General features: G+C 39.8%; 1 protein-coding gene across 1 annotated transcript in view; it reads right to left on the reverse strand.

Moving 5' to 3' along the window:
- The window catches only part of ATP8B4 (ATPase phospholipid transporting 8B4 (putative)), a 281261-nt gene that overhangs the window by 65697 nt on the left and 202605 nt on the right, over positions 1-12959 (reverse strand). The window contains exon 16 of the mRNA XM_062206643.1: positions 2869-2984. Within this exon, the coding sequence (XP_062062627.1) occupies positions 2869-2984 (116 nt within the window). The remainder of the gene's footprint in view (positions 1-2868; positions 2985-12959) is intronic.

Genomic DNA, 12959 nt, shown 5'->3' on the forward strand with positions numbered 1-12959 from the left:
TTCAAAAAGTTGTGGAAACATGCATATTATGAGAAAAGCTATGCATGGATTTACAAAGTTTTGTACCACATAAACCTTACCTTTTTATTCCATTTCCCTGAACGTCTTCAAGTATGCTTGTACATCTATACTTAAAATTAATTGAGGCTCACTTTTGTATATGCTTGAAAATGGTCACAATAGAAAGCTCAAAGTAAATAATATATGAATATGACAGTGTTGTGGTGCAGCGGGTTAACATGCACAGTTCTAGCTGCTCCACTTCCAATCCAGCTCCTTGCTAATGCACCTGGGCAGGCCACATAAGGTGGTCCAAGTACTTGGGCCCCTAACCCATGTGGGAGACCCAGATGGAGTTCCAGGGTCCTGCCTTCCATTCAGACCTGCCCTGGCCACTGTGTCCATTTGGGAAGTGAACCAGTAGATGGAAGGCCTCTCTCTCTCTCTTCCCTGTCTTTCCCTCTCTCTAACACTGCCTTTCAAATAAATCAGTTGATCTTAAAATAATAAAAATATATGAATAAATAGATGTATAGTAGGTAAGAGAAGTTTAAGCATATTATTCACAGTTGATAACCTTTAAGAAAAAGGGGGGAGAAAAGAATGAAAGCTAACTTAAGCGGTTGCAGGGCTGGAAGTGGAGGCTGACTTTTCATTCTAGACTCTTCTGTGAAACTTTATTTTTTGCTACATTAAAGTTTTGTTTTAATAGTTAAAAGTTGCTTAAAATTTTAAAAACATGGTCATCAAGTTAGGTTAGTTTATGAAAATATTTTTTAGAAGCTATGTTCTGTGGACTGAGTATTTCATCATGTCTATTTGGGAAACCCTGCCCTCCCTTCAGTGTCTCAGTAAATTGATAATCTCAAACAATTCCCCTGGTGCTTTATCCTTGTACTAAGGGAAAATATAGGAGATTTGAAGTTTGTAATTGTCTTGCACAGCCACAATAGCTGGAATTGTGTAGATTGCTTTGGTAAAGAGCAAAACAACCTCCCACTTTGCCTGCACCTCCTGTGGTCACTTTGTGGGCCTCCACACTGCAAGCCAAGTGATTTTATAGCCATTTCTGTTCCTTTGGGTATTGTTATTGAGAATGTCTTCTCTGTTGTGTTTTGGCTTAGGGTACAGAAACAGGTTTATGATCAGACAAAAGTTAAACCATGACACACCCTAATTAGGTAAACAGAAAAGTCAGTGCATACTGGGATGCACTTAGCCCAGGGAGACCAAAAGAAAAATTTATCTCCTAGGCAGTTGGTAGCACTTTGGATATTGCAATCACATTTTACAAGCCCTCCCTTCAAGACCACCACTGGGTCCCTTCTGATCTGAAAATCTAGTTACTGTCTTGTAATGATCTTTTGTCCTCTTAATTTGCACAAACGCTTCTTTGCCTTTCAGTGCAGCCCCACTGGGCATGACCAGCGCCTTCCTCTCTGTTCAGCACAACAGTGAATCAACTCGAAGATGACATTACAAAAGGGGACAGATGATTTAAGTTATTTAATTAGTGCATGAAACACAAGTTTCATCCTAAATATGCATTTGAGCAAGGTCTCTTCCTATCATTAGACAACTCAAAATCAATTAACTACAAATTTCAAACCTAAAAATCCAGAAGACAAAATGAATAAAGAAAATGAAGCAAAGAACAAGTCAAATTGGTATTACCTAAAAACATATACTTATTTTTGGAATAGAAATGTAAAAAGACCAAATTGGGCACCATATACTTTAGTATGAAAGGAAAACACATGAAAATCCAGGGCCTTGGTGTTTGAGTAATGGCAAAAATCAAATACTTATGATTCCAATGTTGTTTTCATAAAAAAAAATTAAAAAGACCATGCCGGCCTCTGGAAGAGATTAAAAGAAAATCAAGAATGCTCTATTGGAAAGACAGAACAATAGCTATGTTTGTAACCAATATTACTAAACCATCATTTTTTAAAGTCAGGCAGTGGTTTTTTTTATTTATTTGTTTTGTAAAGATTCAGGGGATGTTTTGTATTAAATATAGGGCCTCACAAAGAACATGAATCCTTAATTTTTTCAAGGAAAGGAACCAATGAGACAATGAGTTTTGACTGATTTCCTTCAAGTTCATATGGAGTTAAATGAAAGTGTAAGCAAATATTAAAGACACCCTTGAATTCCAGGTTTATACTAAGTAATCTTCACATTAATATATCTGCTGTCACTGTTTTGAAAGAAAGAAAGCATGCTAGCGATTACCCCTGCTCCCTTCAGGAAGCCTCTGGAAAGAAATGCTGGTCTCAGAATGCATGAGGTCACTGTCCTGGGGGACACATAGGACTCCTCATGATTTATGACCTGAATAAAGGGACCCTTACAGGAGAAAGCTGACGCCACAGACTACTCTTCCCTTCCCACTGAAACACAATCCTAAACCATCCCCCGGGTGTAACTGTAAGAGATTCCATTGGTGCCAAACATATCCGAACAAAAGGAAAATCAACTCCGTTTCCTCTCCCCCAAGCTAGTCCATTCTCCCAAGGGCAGCAGTGGAAAGATGCAGGAGAGGCAGAGCTGGCTTCCCCAGGTGGTCCTGAAGCACCCCAGAGCCTGCCCCTGGCTGGAGTTCAGAAGCCCACACTCTGGCTGCTCCTCAGCTGCTGGGTGTTAATCCACCTGTGGCGAGACTGACTGGACTCCACCAGGTCAAGGATCAGCAGTCCATGCGCCAGGGTCCAGACATTCACTGGCACAGTTTCCTGTGGAACTGCTCTCCAGATGCTTTCTATTTCAGAAGTCAGATCCTTTAGCTGATATTTTTCAAACAAGACCTAACCATAGGAGATGGCAAAAGGGCCATTGTGCTAATCTTAAGACAGAGGCACTTACACTGATGTGATCTGACGTCAAAGACCGAAGGTCTTCATTGGAGGGAAGAAGTTTTTCAAACAGAATAATATCTGCTCCTTTGGAATAAAGCTTTATCTGTCCTTCTGGGTTTCGAACTGAAAAGAAAAAAGGTTTACAAAAGCTTAATATAACCAATGAAATCCATTAAAATGAGATTTTCCAGGGCTCCAGCCGGACAATTTGGAATGGCTGTGTATTAGCCAACAGTAAAACATTCAGTGCCTTTGGTTTGACACACTTACTACCTAAGTTACTCACTTGGCTTTATTCCCACTATATTAACTTAGACATATTCATCTACCAGAATCCTTTGCTTTGCTTTTCAAAACTCAGAAACAAATGTTTTTATTCTTATGTGTGTTTTTCCTAATTTTTTGTATACTATTTCTAAAGGAGTAATACATTTAAATCAATTCTTCAGTATCAGCATAACTGAGAGCCTTGAAAGCTCCTGGTATGAAATTCTAGACCTATTGTTCAAATTAACATCACTGCTATGTCAAATCCTCTCCATAATGAATTCTAGCCACCCAAAGGCATCACTTACACAGCAGTTCTTTCCCTTTGCTCATGTGTTTCTTTACCCGCATTACCTCTTGGAAAAATCCATTCGTTCTTGGGTCACAGTCCTGGCTGTAAGCACAATTCACAGGGGTTTTCAGAGGATAAAGTTTCCACCTTCTTCCCCTTAGAATTCTGTGTTAACAGGGCTGTGATTTTAACTTGCCCCTCAGGTTTGGGAAGGAACCTGGACTCCCCTTATCACTAAGCCCATCCACATATGCTATCAGACAAATGTTTCAAACCATACAACATTTGGTTCTAGAGATTGGCCCATGGTAGATAATTATTTGTTGACTGTGTAGATGATTGAATCAATGACATGCTGTGGATTTCTTCCCAGGAATTGCCTGCGATTTAAGACAACTGCCTGCATCACAACTTCATGGTCTGAATACTCTGGTACTCAATTGAGTCAAAGATCATTGCATACTTTTCATTTAATTATACCTTTTCCATAAAAATACAATGCATCAACAGATGGACATAAACATGCACAACGATTAATTCAATGGCTCACAAAATTTAGAACTAGACTTAAAGGAATATAACTATCAACATAAGCAGTAATTACTTTCTCCTCTAATCTTAACTACTCTCAGTCAACACTCAATCTGGTCTAATTTCCTCCTGCCTTGAATAGATCTAACTTTTAGCAGTGAGTCTCATCTAGGTCTTATCTTGTGTCCTGAAGACACTGGGTCACTTACTTCCTTGCCAGAATTCATGTATTTTTCCTTGGCTTTGAGCTGTGATTGTCCATATTGGAGAAAATAGGGAGAATGGTATACATAGTTTATGGAACTGTCCAAAACAGGGGGAGGGGCAGAAATCAATCCTTACTTCTCTTCTACAACAATCCAATTTAAGAACTTCCCCACATTTTCTCTTTCCAATAATCAGAGATACCAAGGCAAACTGTGTATGTTCTCTGTTTTACCTGTATGACTTCCCTATATCTATTTTCTTATACTCTATGCTAGGACATTAGTTCTTGAACATTTTGATCTCAGGACTCCAAAGAATTTTGAATGCAGTTATATCTATCAATATTTACTATATTATAATTTTAAAATGAGGAATTTTATTATATCCATAGTCTTCATCACTGAAAATAGTATCACTATGACAACAATTACTGTAATAAGCCTAATAGATACTAACAAATTTCATTTCTATAAAAAACTATTTTCTAAAATTAAAAAAATATTTTGGAAAGTGGCACTGTTTTTCTCTAGTACAGATCTCATTAATGTCTGGCTTAATAAAAGACAGTTGGATTCGCATATCTGCTTCTGCACTCATTCAGTCATGACATCACACATCATATGGCAACTATAAAACTGCAGTATGCTCATGAGAAAAAAACAAAAAAGACATATAAAATGTGGCATTATAATGAAAATACATGTGTCCTTGTGCATCCCCTGAAAAGTTCTTAAGGTTCCCTAAGGTTCTGTAGACCACACATTGAGAACCACTGATCTAGAGGAATCACAAGTTGACTGCAATTTCTGCAAGTCTCTGTAGCTTACTTTCTACATGGAAAAAAAAAGTTGTTTAAATAATCTAAATTGGAAGGTTCTAGTGCTTGCTTTGGCAGCACGTATACTAAAATTGGAACGGAAGGTTCTTTACAGCTGTAAGATTTTCTACCTTAATGAAAATTTTCCATGCTGGATGCCTGATCTTTTTTATTTAAAGACTGATTGAAAGACCAGTGCATTGGAAATAGAGAATTCGGGACATGCACTGTGACCATAAAGAATGCCAATGTCACAAGTGGTGGCATAACCCACTAAGCTACAATGTTGGCCCCTGGATGCCTCCTCTTAACAGAGTATTCACACTTTTAAATTTGAATTTGTGTAAGTCCAATTTCACAGAAATCTGCTTAAGTTTATACACTAAATATTTTCTTTACCAGCTCAGCATATTTATATCTTTTTTCGTCCAAGGCTTCTGATCATTTCTATTAATTAATTTTTAAAGATTTATTTATTTATTTATTTATTTGAAAGCAGAGATGCAGAGAAAGAAGGAGAAAGGAAACAGAGAGAGAGACAGAGATCTTCTATCTGCTGGTTTACTCCTCAAATGGCCGCAAAGGCTGGGCCTGGGTGAGGCCAAAGCTTGGAGCCAGGAGCTTCTTCCAGGTCTCCCGCATGGGTACAGGGGCCCAGGAACTTAGTCCATTTTCCACTGTTTTCCCAGGCACATTAGCAAGGAATTGGATTGGAAGTAGAGCAGCAGGGATTTGAATCAGTTCCCACATGGAAAGCCAGCACTCTAGGTGGAGGTTTAACCTTCTATACCAGCCAAAACACCATCCCTGATCATTTCTATTTAATGATCATTCATTTCTCATTCAATTCAGGAGTTAGCCTTTCTAAAATAAATTTAAAATACCAATTTCAAATGATCAAGATAATATACAGCAAGAACCTAGACAAAGGTCAAAGTTTTAGGTTATAAAATATTTTCCTACTGCTTCTCCTTCAAATATTGGTGCTCTCCAGTGACTTACTCTGGATCTATTTCTCCTCCTATCCTTCATATTCTCCATGGGCAACTGCGTTCTTTTCTATGGTTTCAAGTTCCATTGACAGGCTGACTGCTCTCAAATGCTTATCCCCTGCCCAGAACTATCTCCATACTCCCTGATGACCTGCTCATCTGACTACCAACTGAACATCTCTTGGATATGCCCAAGGTGGACATACCTTCCTATGTCTACTCTTCCTATGTCACTAGTCTCAGTAATCAGCTTCCCCAATGCATTCAGGCTCCCAAACCAGGAATGTGGGCCTCACTTACAGTTCCCTCTTCTCTTACCCACAGCCTCAATCCAGGTCATGAAAATCTCTCTGCCACCTCTCTTGCATAGATTATTACGTTAACCAAGCTGATTTCACTCATTCCGGTCCTGTTTCTTTCCAAACTCTTCTGTATGTTCTAGTCAGAATCATCTTCACATAGCTGCTTAAAATCCTGCAATAGCTTCTCTCTGCCCTTAGGTCAAGTTCAGACTCTACAATATGGTCTGTCTAGAGCGTATCAAGTTCTGCCCCTTCCCAGCTATGTGCTTCTGAAAGCAGGCACATAGACCACCTTTCAGGTTTTCACATTCTCCCTTAGCTTCAAGTCTCTGGAGCATAGTCAGCACTGAATAAATATTTCCTTAATTAAGATTAATTATAATTGTGCAAAATTCATTTTATGTAGCAGCAATTTCTCCATAACATAAAGGAAAGAAAATAAGTCAGAAATGGCTTCTAGGTGGATGCAATAACAGCATGATGCACAGTTATAAGTAATTCTACTTTCCATATTTCAGCTGCTCATACATCCATACAGAGAAATATTTGTTGCATGGAAGCATAGTTTGTACTTTGATAATCTTTTAAAAAGAGTAGAGCAACCTTTATCAAAAAATAATATAAGGGAGTGATTGTTAGTCATTCTGTAATGATTATCTAACATTTGCCTCTACTAATAACTATCTTGGAATTTTATCTCTGTATTTTTATTTACAGAATTAGCAAAATGTGTCCTTCCAAAGCTATTTTATGTAATTTACATGTTTATCAGTATAGTAGATTCTCTACCTTCTGATAAAATTCTACAGAAATAAAATATTATTTACATACTTCCAACTTAAATCAGAGCTCTTACCCCAGTACTAAAGTACTCTTGGTACTGAAACTATACATTGATGATTCACTGAGTGACAGTTTAAAAATGAGGAAGGAGAACAAAGAGAAGGAGGAAGAAGAGAAGATAGAGTAGAGAGAGAATGAGAAGGAGAAGTGAGGAGGAGGAGAAAGGGTGAGAGAGAGAATTGGGGGTGGGGAGCAGCAGCAGCAAACATCTGAGCCTTCATCACATCATGATGTTTTCCCCACAGATCGAGCCATGTGACAATCATGAGACTAGGACTGCTGCTTGCCTTGTTATCAAACAGGGACTTTTCTACCCTAGTGGAGTCCCTCTCAAATTCCTCCTGATTAAAAACCAAATAGAACCAAAGCGAAGGCCACAAACCTCCATGCATTCTGTGGTAGAGCATTACCTTCTGTCATATGGGATCTGTTAAGGCAAACATCTGATATTTGTGGTTAGGCTGAGATTTCTCCACAGCCCGTTATGGTGACCCATACTGAGAAAAAGCCACATGTCTCCCTGTGTAGCAATCTCAGGCTTTGACTACATCATCAGAGCAAAGGGAAACCAATTCTGTCCAAACTAGCCTCAGTAATGTCTTCTCTGAGCTCCTGCTGCCACAACAAAGGCCAACACCTAGAGAAGTGTACACTTCAGCAGCACTGGGGTGACAGCCTGCTGTCACAAAAGTAACAAGCAACATCCTCAGATATTGTCTGTGTTTTCCTCACTGACACCAACCTCTGAGGGCTAGTTTCCAGTCGAGATCAAAAACCCTACATGACATACATGCATGTACTATATATATGCTTTCCACAGTAGAATTTGATCAAGATAATCAGGACATTCATCAATTACAAAACATTGAGTCAAATTTCATTTAACCAATATTTAAGGAAACAAGCTCTGTGCTTGTCCTTGGGCAGTTTGGGAAGACTAAGGCCCCAGTGCCTTCTGGGACCCAGCAGTTTGTGTTTTAACATGCTTTCCTAGTGATTCTGATGGAAGCTAAATTTGAGAATCAGGAGCCTAAGGACATAAAGGACATGGAGGTGTCAAAAGCAAGTGAGCTGCAATAGGGGTTAAGAGTTTAGACTTTGGAGGCCAGTATTGTGGCTTGCAGGTAAAGGTGCCATCTGCAACACCAGCATCCCAAATGGGCACCAGTTCATGTCCTGGCTGCTCCAAATCCACTTCAGCTCCCTGCTAATGACCTCGGATAAGAAGCAGAAGATGCTCAAGTGTATGGGCCCCTGTCACCCCAGTAGGAGACCCAGATTAAGCTCCTGGCTCCTGGCTTCCAACTGGCCCTGGCAATTGCAGCCATCTGGGAATTGAACCAGCAGATGGAAGATTCTTTCTCTCTCTCTCTCTCTCTCTCTCTCTCTCATTCTCTCTTTCAAAACAAATAAAATAAAATAAATATTTAAAAATATATAGAAAGCCGACTGATCCAAGATGGCGGAATAGGAAGGGAGCACATTGATATTCTTCGGCAAGACACAGGTTAATAAAAGTGGAGATACTGCAGGGTCAAGGAAGAGTAGGGGAAGAAACAGCAGAGGAAACTCTTCCGGAACTAGTGATTCACAGTGGACCTGCGTGGAGAGCGTGGGAGCCCAAGTTCGGGACACCAGCAGCAGACTCAACGCACCAGCGCTGGAACGCGAGGTGAGCTGAACCTCCATAGCCCGAGACAACAGCGGGCAAGCGGAAAGAGGAGGCTAGAGGGAACGAGGCTTGAAACTCCGTGGGGAAAAGTTCACCAGGCTAACTAGAAGAGAGAGAGGGAAAAAAAAAAGTGACCGAAACGGACACGAGTTTCTCTCTCTCTGCTCACCCCTCAAGGGCGAGCAAGACAAAGAGCAGGCGCCATTTTGGACATACGTCATAAGCAGGGCGACCTCAGGTCTGCACCGGCCCTGAGCCTAGCAGAAAAACCTGACTCTGGGGGGAGGGGTGAAATAACTGGAGATTAGCATCTAACTTGGCAACCCAGTGGGAGACTGCAGGAGAATTGGAGCCCACACTGAGGGCAGCAGAGATTCCCTGTGTGGTCCTTGGGAAAGAGCTTCCAATCTCTGGCTCCTGTGGGTATATCAGTTGCCTGCTAACTACCTCCAATTACATTCAGCTGTGCGGAATTACTTCCCTTTCCAATCAACAAAAGAAAGAGACATTTACCACACCTAACCTGGGAGTGTCATCTTGACACACCCTCAACCCTGAGGAACCAAACACAGCTCTCAGTCCACACCCATCTCAAGCCTCTAAGGCTCCACCAAAAGCAGACAGTCCACTTAATCTAGAGTCATAGTATAACAAGAAAAAAAAAAAAACACCACAGTGAAGAAACCAAATATCTCCAACATGCCATACAACAAACGCAAAAACCGAGGTAACAAGAACAAGGAAGACACTATGACGCCCCCAAATGAAAAAGACACCCCAACTCAAGATTATGAAGATGATGAGATCGAAGAAATGCAAGAAGCGGATCTCAAAAAATTGATAAGAACATTAAGAAGTTCTCAAAAACAAATTCTTGAACTACAGAAATCCTTCATGGACAAGATAGAAAATCTCTCTCGTGAAAGTGAAATATTAAGGAGGAATCAAAATGAAATGAAACAACTAGTGGAACAAGAAATGGTGATTGTGACGAGAAATCATAATGAAATGAAGAATTCAATAGATCAAATGACAAACACATTAGAGAGTCTTAAAAACAGAATGGGCAAAGCAGAAGAGAGAATATCAGACTTAGAAGACAGAGAACAGGAAAGGAAACAGGCAAACCAAAGAAAAGAAGAGGAAATTAGAAATATAAAAAATATTGTCGGGAATCTACAGGATACTATTAAAAAATCTAACATTCGGGTTCTAGGAGTTCCTGAAGGCATGGAGAGGGAGAAAGGATTAGAAGGCATTTTCAGTGACATACTAGCAGAAAATTTCCCAGATTTGGAGGACAGAGGCATCTTAGTACAGGAAGCTTATAGAACCCCTAATAAACATGACCAAAAGAGATCCTCACCACGACACGTCATAATCAAACTCACCACAGTGAAACATAAAGAAAAGATTCTAAAAGGTACAAGAGAGAAACGTCAGATTACTCTCAGAGGATCTCCAATTAGACTCACAGCAGACTTCTCATCAGAAACCCTACAAGCTAGAAGGGAATGGCGAGACATAGCCCAGGTACTAAGAGAAAAAAACTGCCAGCCCAGAATATTATATCCTGCAAAGCTCTCATTTGTGAATGAAGGTGAAATTAACACTTTTCATAGCAAACAGAAACTGAAAGAATTTGTTGCCACCCATCCTGCCCTGCAAAAGATGCTTAAAGATGTGTTACACACAGAAACACAGAAACATGGTCACCAATATGAAAGAAGGTAAAGGAAGGAAACCTCACAGCAAAAGATCACAGGAAGCTCAATTTCTCTTTGACATAGAATTAAACTCTGATGCACTGTTAGAGCAATGTGTTAAAGTAATCTATTATGTTCTCTTGATGTCTGTTAAATTCTAATTGTTCAAAAACAGCTGAATTTTTATTAAGAGCTATGGGTTATTTAACTATGTGCTTATTTTCAAAGACTTGAATAATCACCTTGTAACAATGATCAAACTTGGTCTATGTTATGTCATGATTTTAAGGAATCTTAGTTCAACCAGATATTTTGGATTTTGATATTGGTCTACCATGCTATGTTATATGTGCGTACATATTGTATGTCCACATGGGGAAATTTTATTAAGAGTTTTATTTTAAATGGCTTTTAGATAAGATTGTCCATAAATTTAAGCTGCTAAAATCAATCAAAGATACATTTTAATTTGTGTGACCTGAATCTGTGTATCATATGTTTTAAACTTGTTGGTAGAAAGAAACTAAAAACATTTTAGATGGTTGTGCTTAAGTTTACTGGTTAAACAAACTACACCATGTTAGATATTTAAGAGGTGTTTTCAAATACATGATTCTTAAAATTTACAGAAGGCATTGAACCTTCTGGTAAATGTTTTATCAAGTTCTTATCTAAGGGTTGAAACGGTTTGCTAAGTATTCATGTAATATTGCTATTGTCAGCAAGAGATCTAGGACTTGCTTCCTCATTTCTCTATTCTAAGGCCAACTTGTTCTTTCATTTCTCTATTCTCTTCAAGGTAGGGAACTAATTCTATTATGAAGGAATCTGTAGGACGCACAATTTAATCTTTAGACCTTATAAGAGATGGGTAACATTTTTCTGTAGTAGCATAGCCAAAATAAGAACTTAAATAATAATCTCATAGCTAGATTCACATCACCATCAGCGAAGTATATAGTAAGTAGAAAAAAAAAAAAACCTCCCTTTCAGACCAAAGGGAAAGAAAGTTTTAAAGTGAGAATATAATTTTCCTCATGGGCATTGTCTGCCTTAGAAAAACTACTACAGAACATGCCTGTGACTATAGACTTGTAGTTCAGGCCACCGAAGATTAGAGATGGGACATGGGCACTCCCTTGACTTGCATCCTCTGGTCTGCTTTAACACAAACCAGGAGGAAAAGAAAGCTAGGCATCAGAAGCAATGGGTGGCAGGCCTATTAATGGCTGATCTGTACGGTGATCTGCCCTCAAGGAGACCCAACAGGCCAGTCCACTGCAGTGGCTTTCAATGAGGTAAGCCTGGGCTTCAGCAGAAGTCAGCTTGTGAAGAGCCCTGGCAGCTCTGCCAAGAGTTGGGTCACTGGAAATGGACCTGCCCTGGAGTCAAAGGATGCCCAGGTCAGAGCCACAGATCTTATTGGCTCCAAGCTGAAAAGCCCTTCACTCAGCCCAACTTCCAAAGTGACCACTGCAGCTGAGGGTATGGTCAAGTAGGGTCAGCAACATTGCAGGCAGAACTGTAAATTTCTGGTTAGAGATGCCCCCTGCCTTGACCTGGCCAGCTCTCCTCCCAGGCCAGCCAAGTAATGAAAGTCAACAGAGTGCCTTCCCCTAGGAGGTTCACACCTCCCTTAGGATATACCCCATGTGAAGAGATAGATAGGTCTGGGCCTCTTAACTTACAAGGCCTAAAGCCCACCAGATTATTATCAAGCCCCTTCTATCAGGTTCTATTTGCCTCTCAATCAGAAAACTTCATTATAGCTTAGACAGCACCTTTCTTAGCTCCTCTAATAATGACTCTGTCCTTTGTTCTAGACCCTGTCTAGTGCACTTGGGCCTCATTCCTTTGTAATCATAACCTCTACTCTACCACCAATGGCTCTACTCCCAACCTGTGTGTACTGATGGTTCTCTTCCCCACTTAATGCTGTATAATTGTTCAGACCTGGTTAATGCCACTCTTAGGATCATTGGTTACTATCCTCACCCTGTCTTTTATGACCTTGTCTAAATATGATCAGAGTCAGCGAACTTGGAAGGCTTCCATAGCCTTGGCAACTCATGATGAGAGCCTAGGGTGGTTACTGGTGCCATAAACTAGAGTGTCAATTTGTTGGGTCAACAACAGGAGCCACTGTGCGCTTGCTCCTGATGTGGGATCTCTGTCCTTAATGTACTGTACATTGTGATTTAATGCTATAACTAGTACTCAAACAGTATGTTTCACTTTGTGTTTCTATGTGGGTGCAAACTGTTGAAATCTTTACTTAATGTATACTAAATTGATCTTCTGTATATAAAGAGAATTGAAAATGAATCTTAATGTGAATGGAAGGGGAGAGGGAGCGGGAGAGGGGAGGGTTGCGGGTGGGAGGGAAATTATGGGAAGGGGAAGCCATTGTAATCCATAAGCTGTATACTGGAAATTTATATTCATTAAATAAAAGTTAAAAAAAAATAT

Source organism: Lepus europaeus, chromosome 11 (genome assembly GCF_033115175.1).
Source record: "Lepus europaeus isolate LE1 chromosome 11, mLepTim1.pri, whole genome shotgun sequence".
NCBI classification, from domain to species: domain Eukaryota; kingdom Metazoa; phylum Chordata; class Mammalia; order Lagomorpha; family Leporidae; genus Lepus; species Lepus europaeus.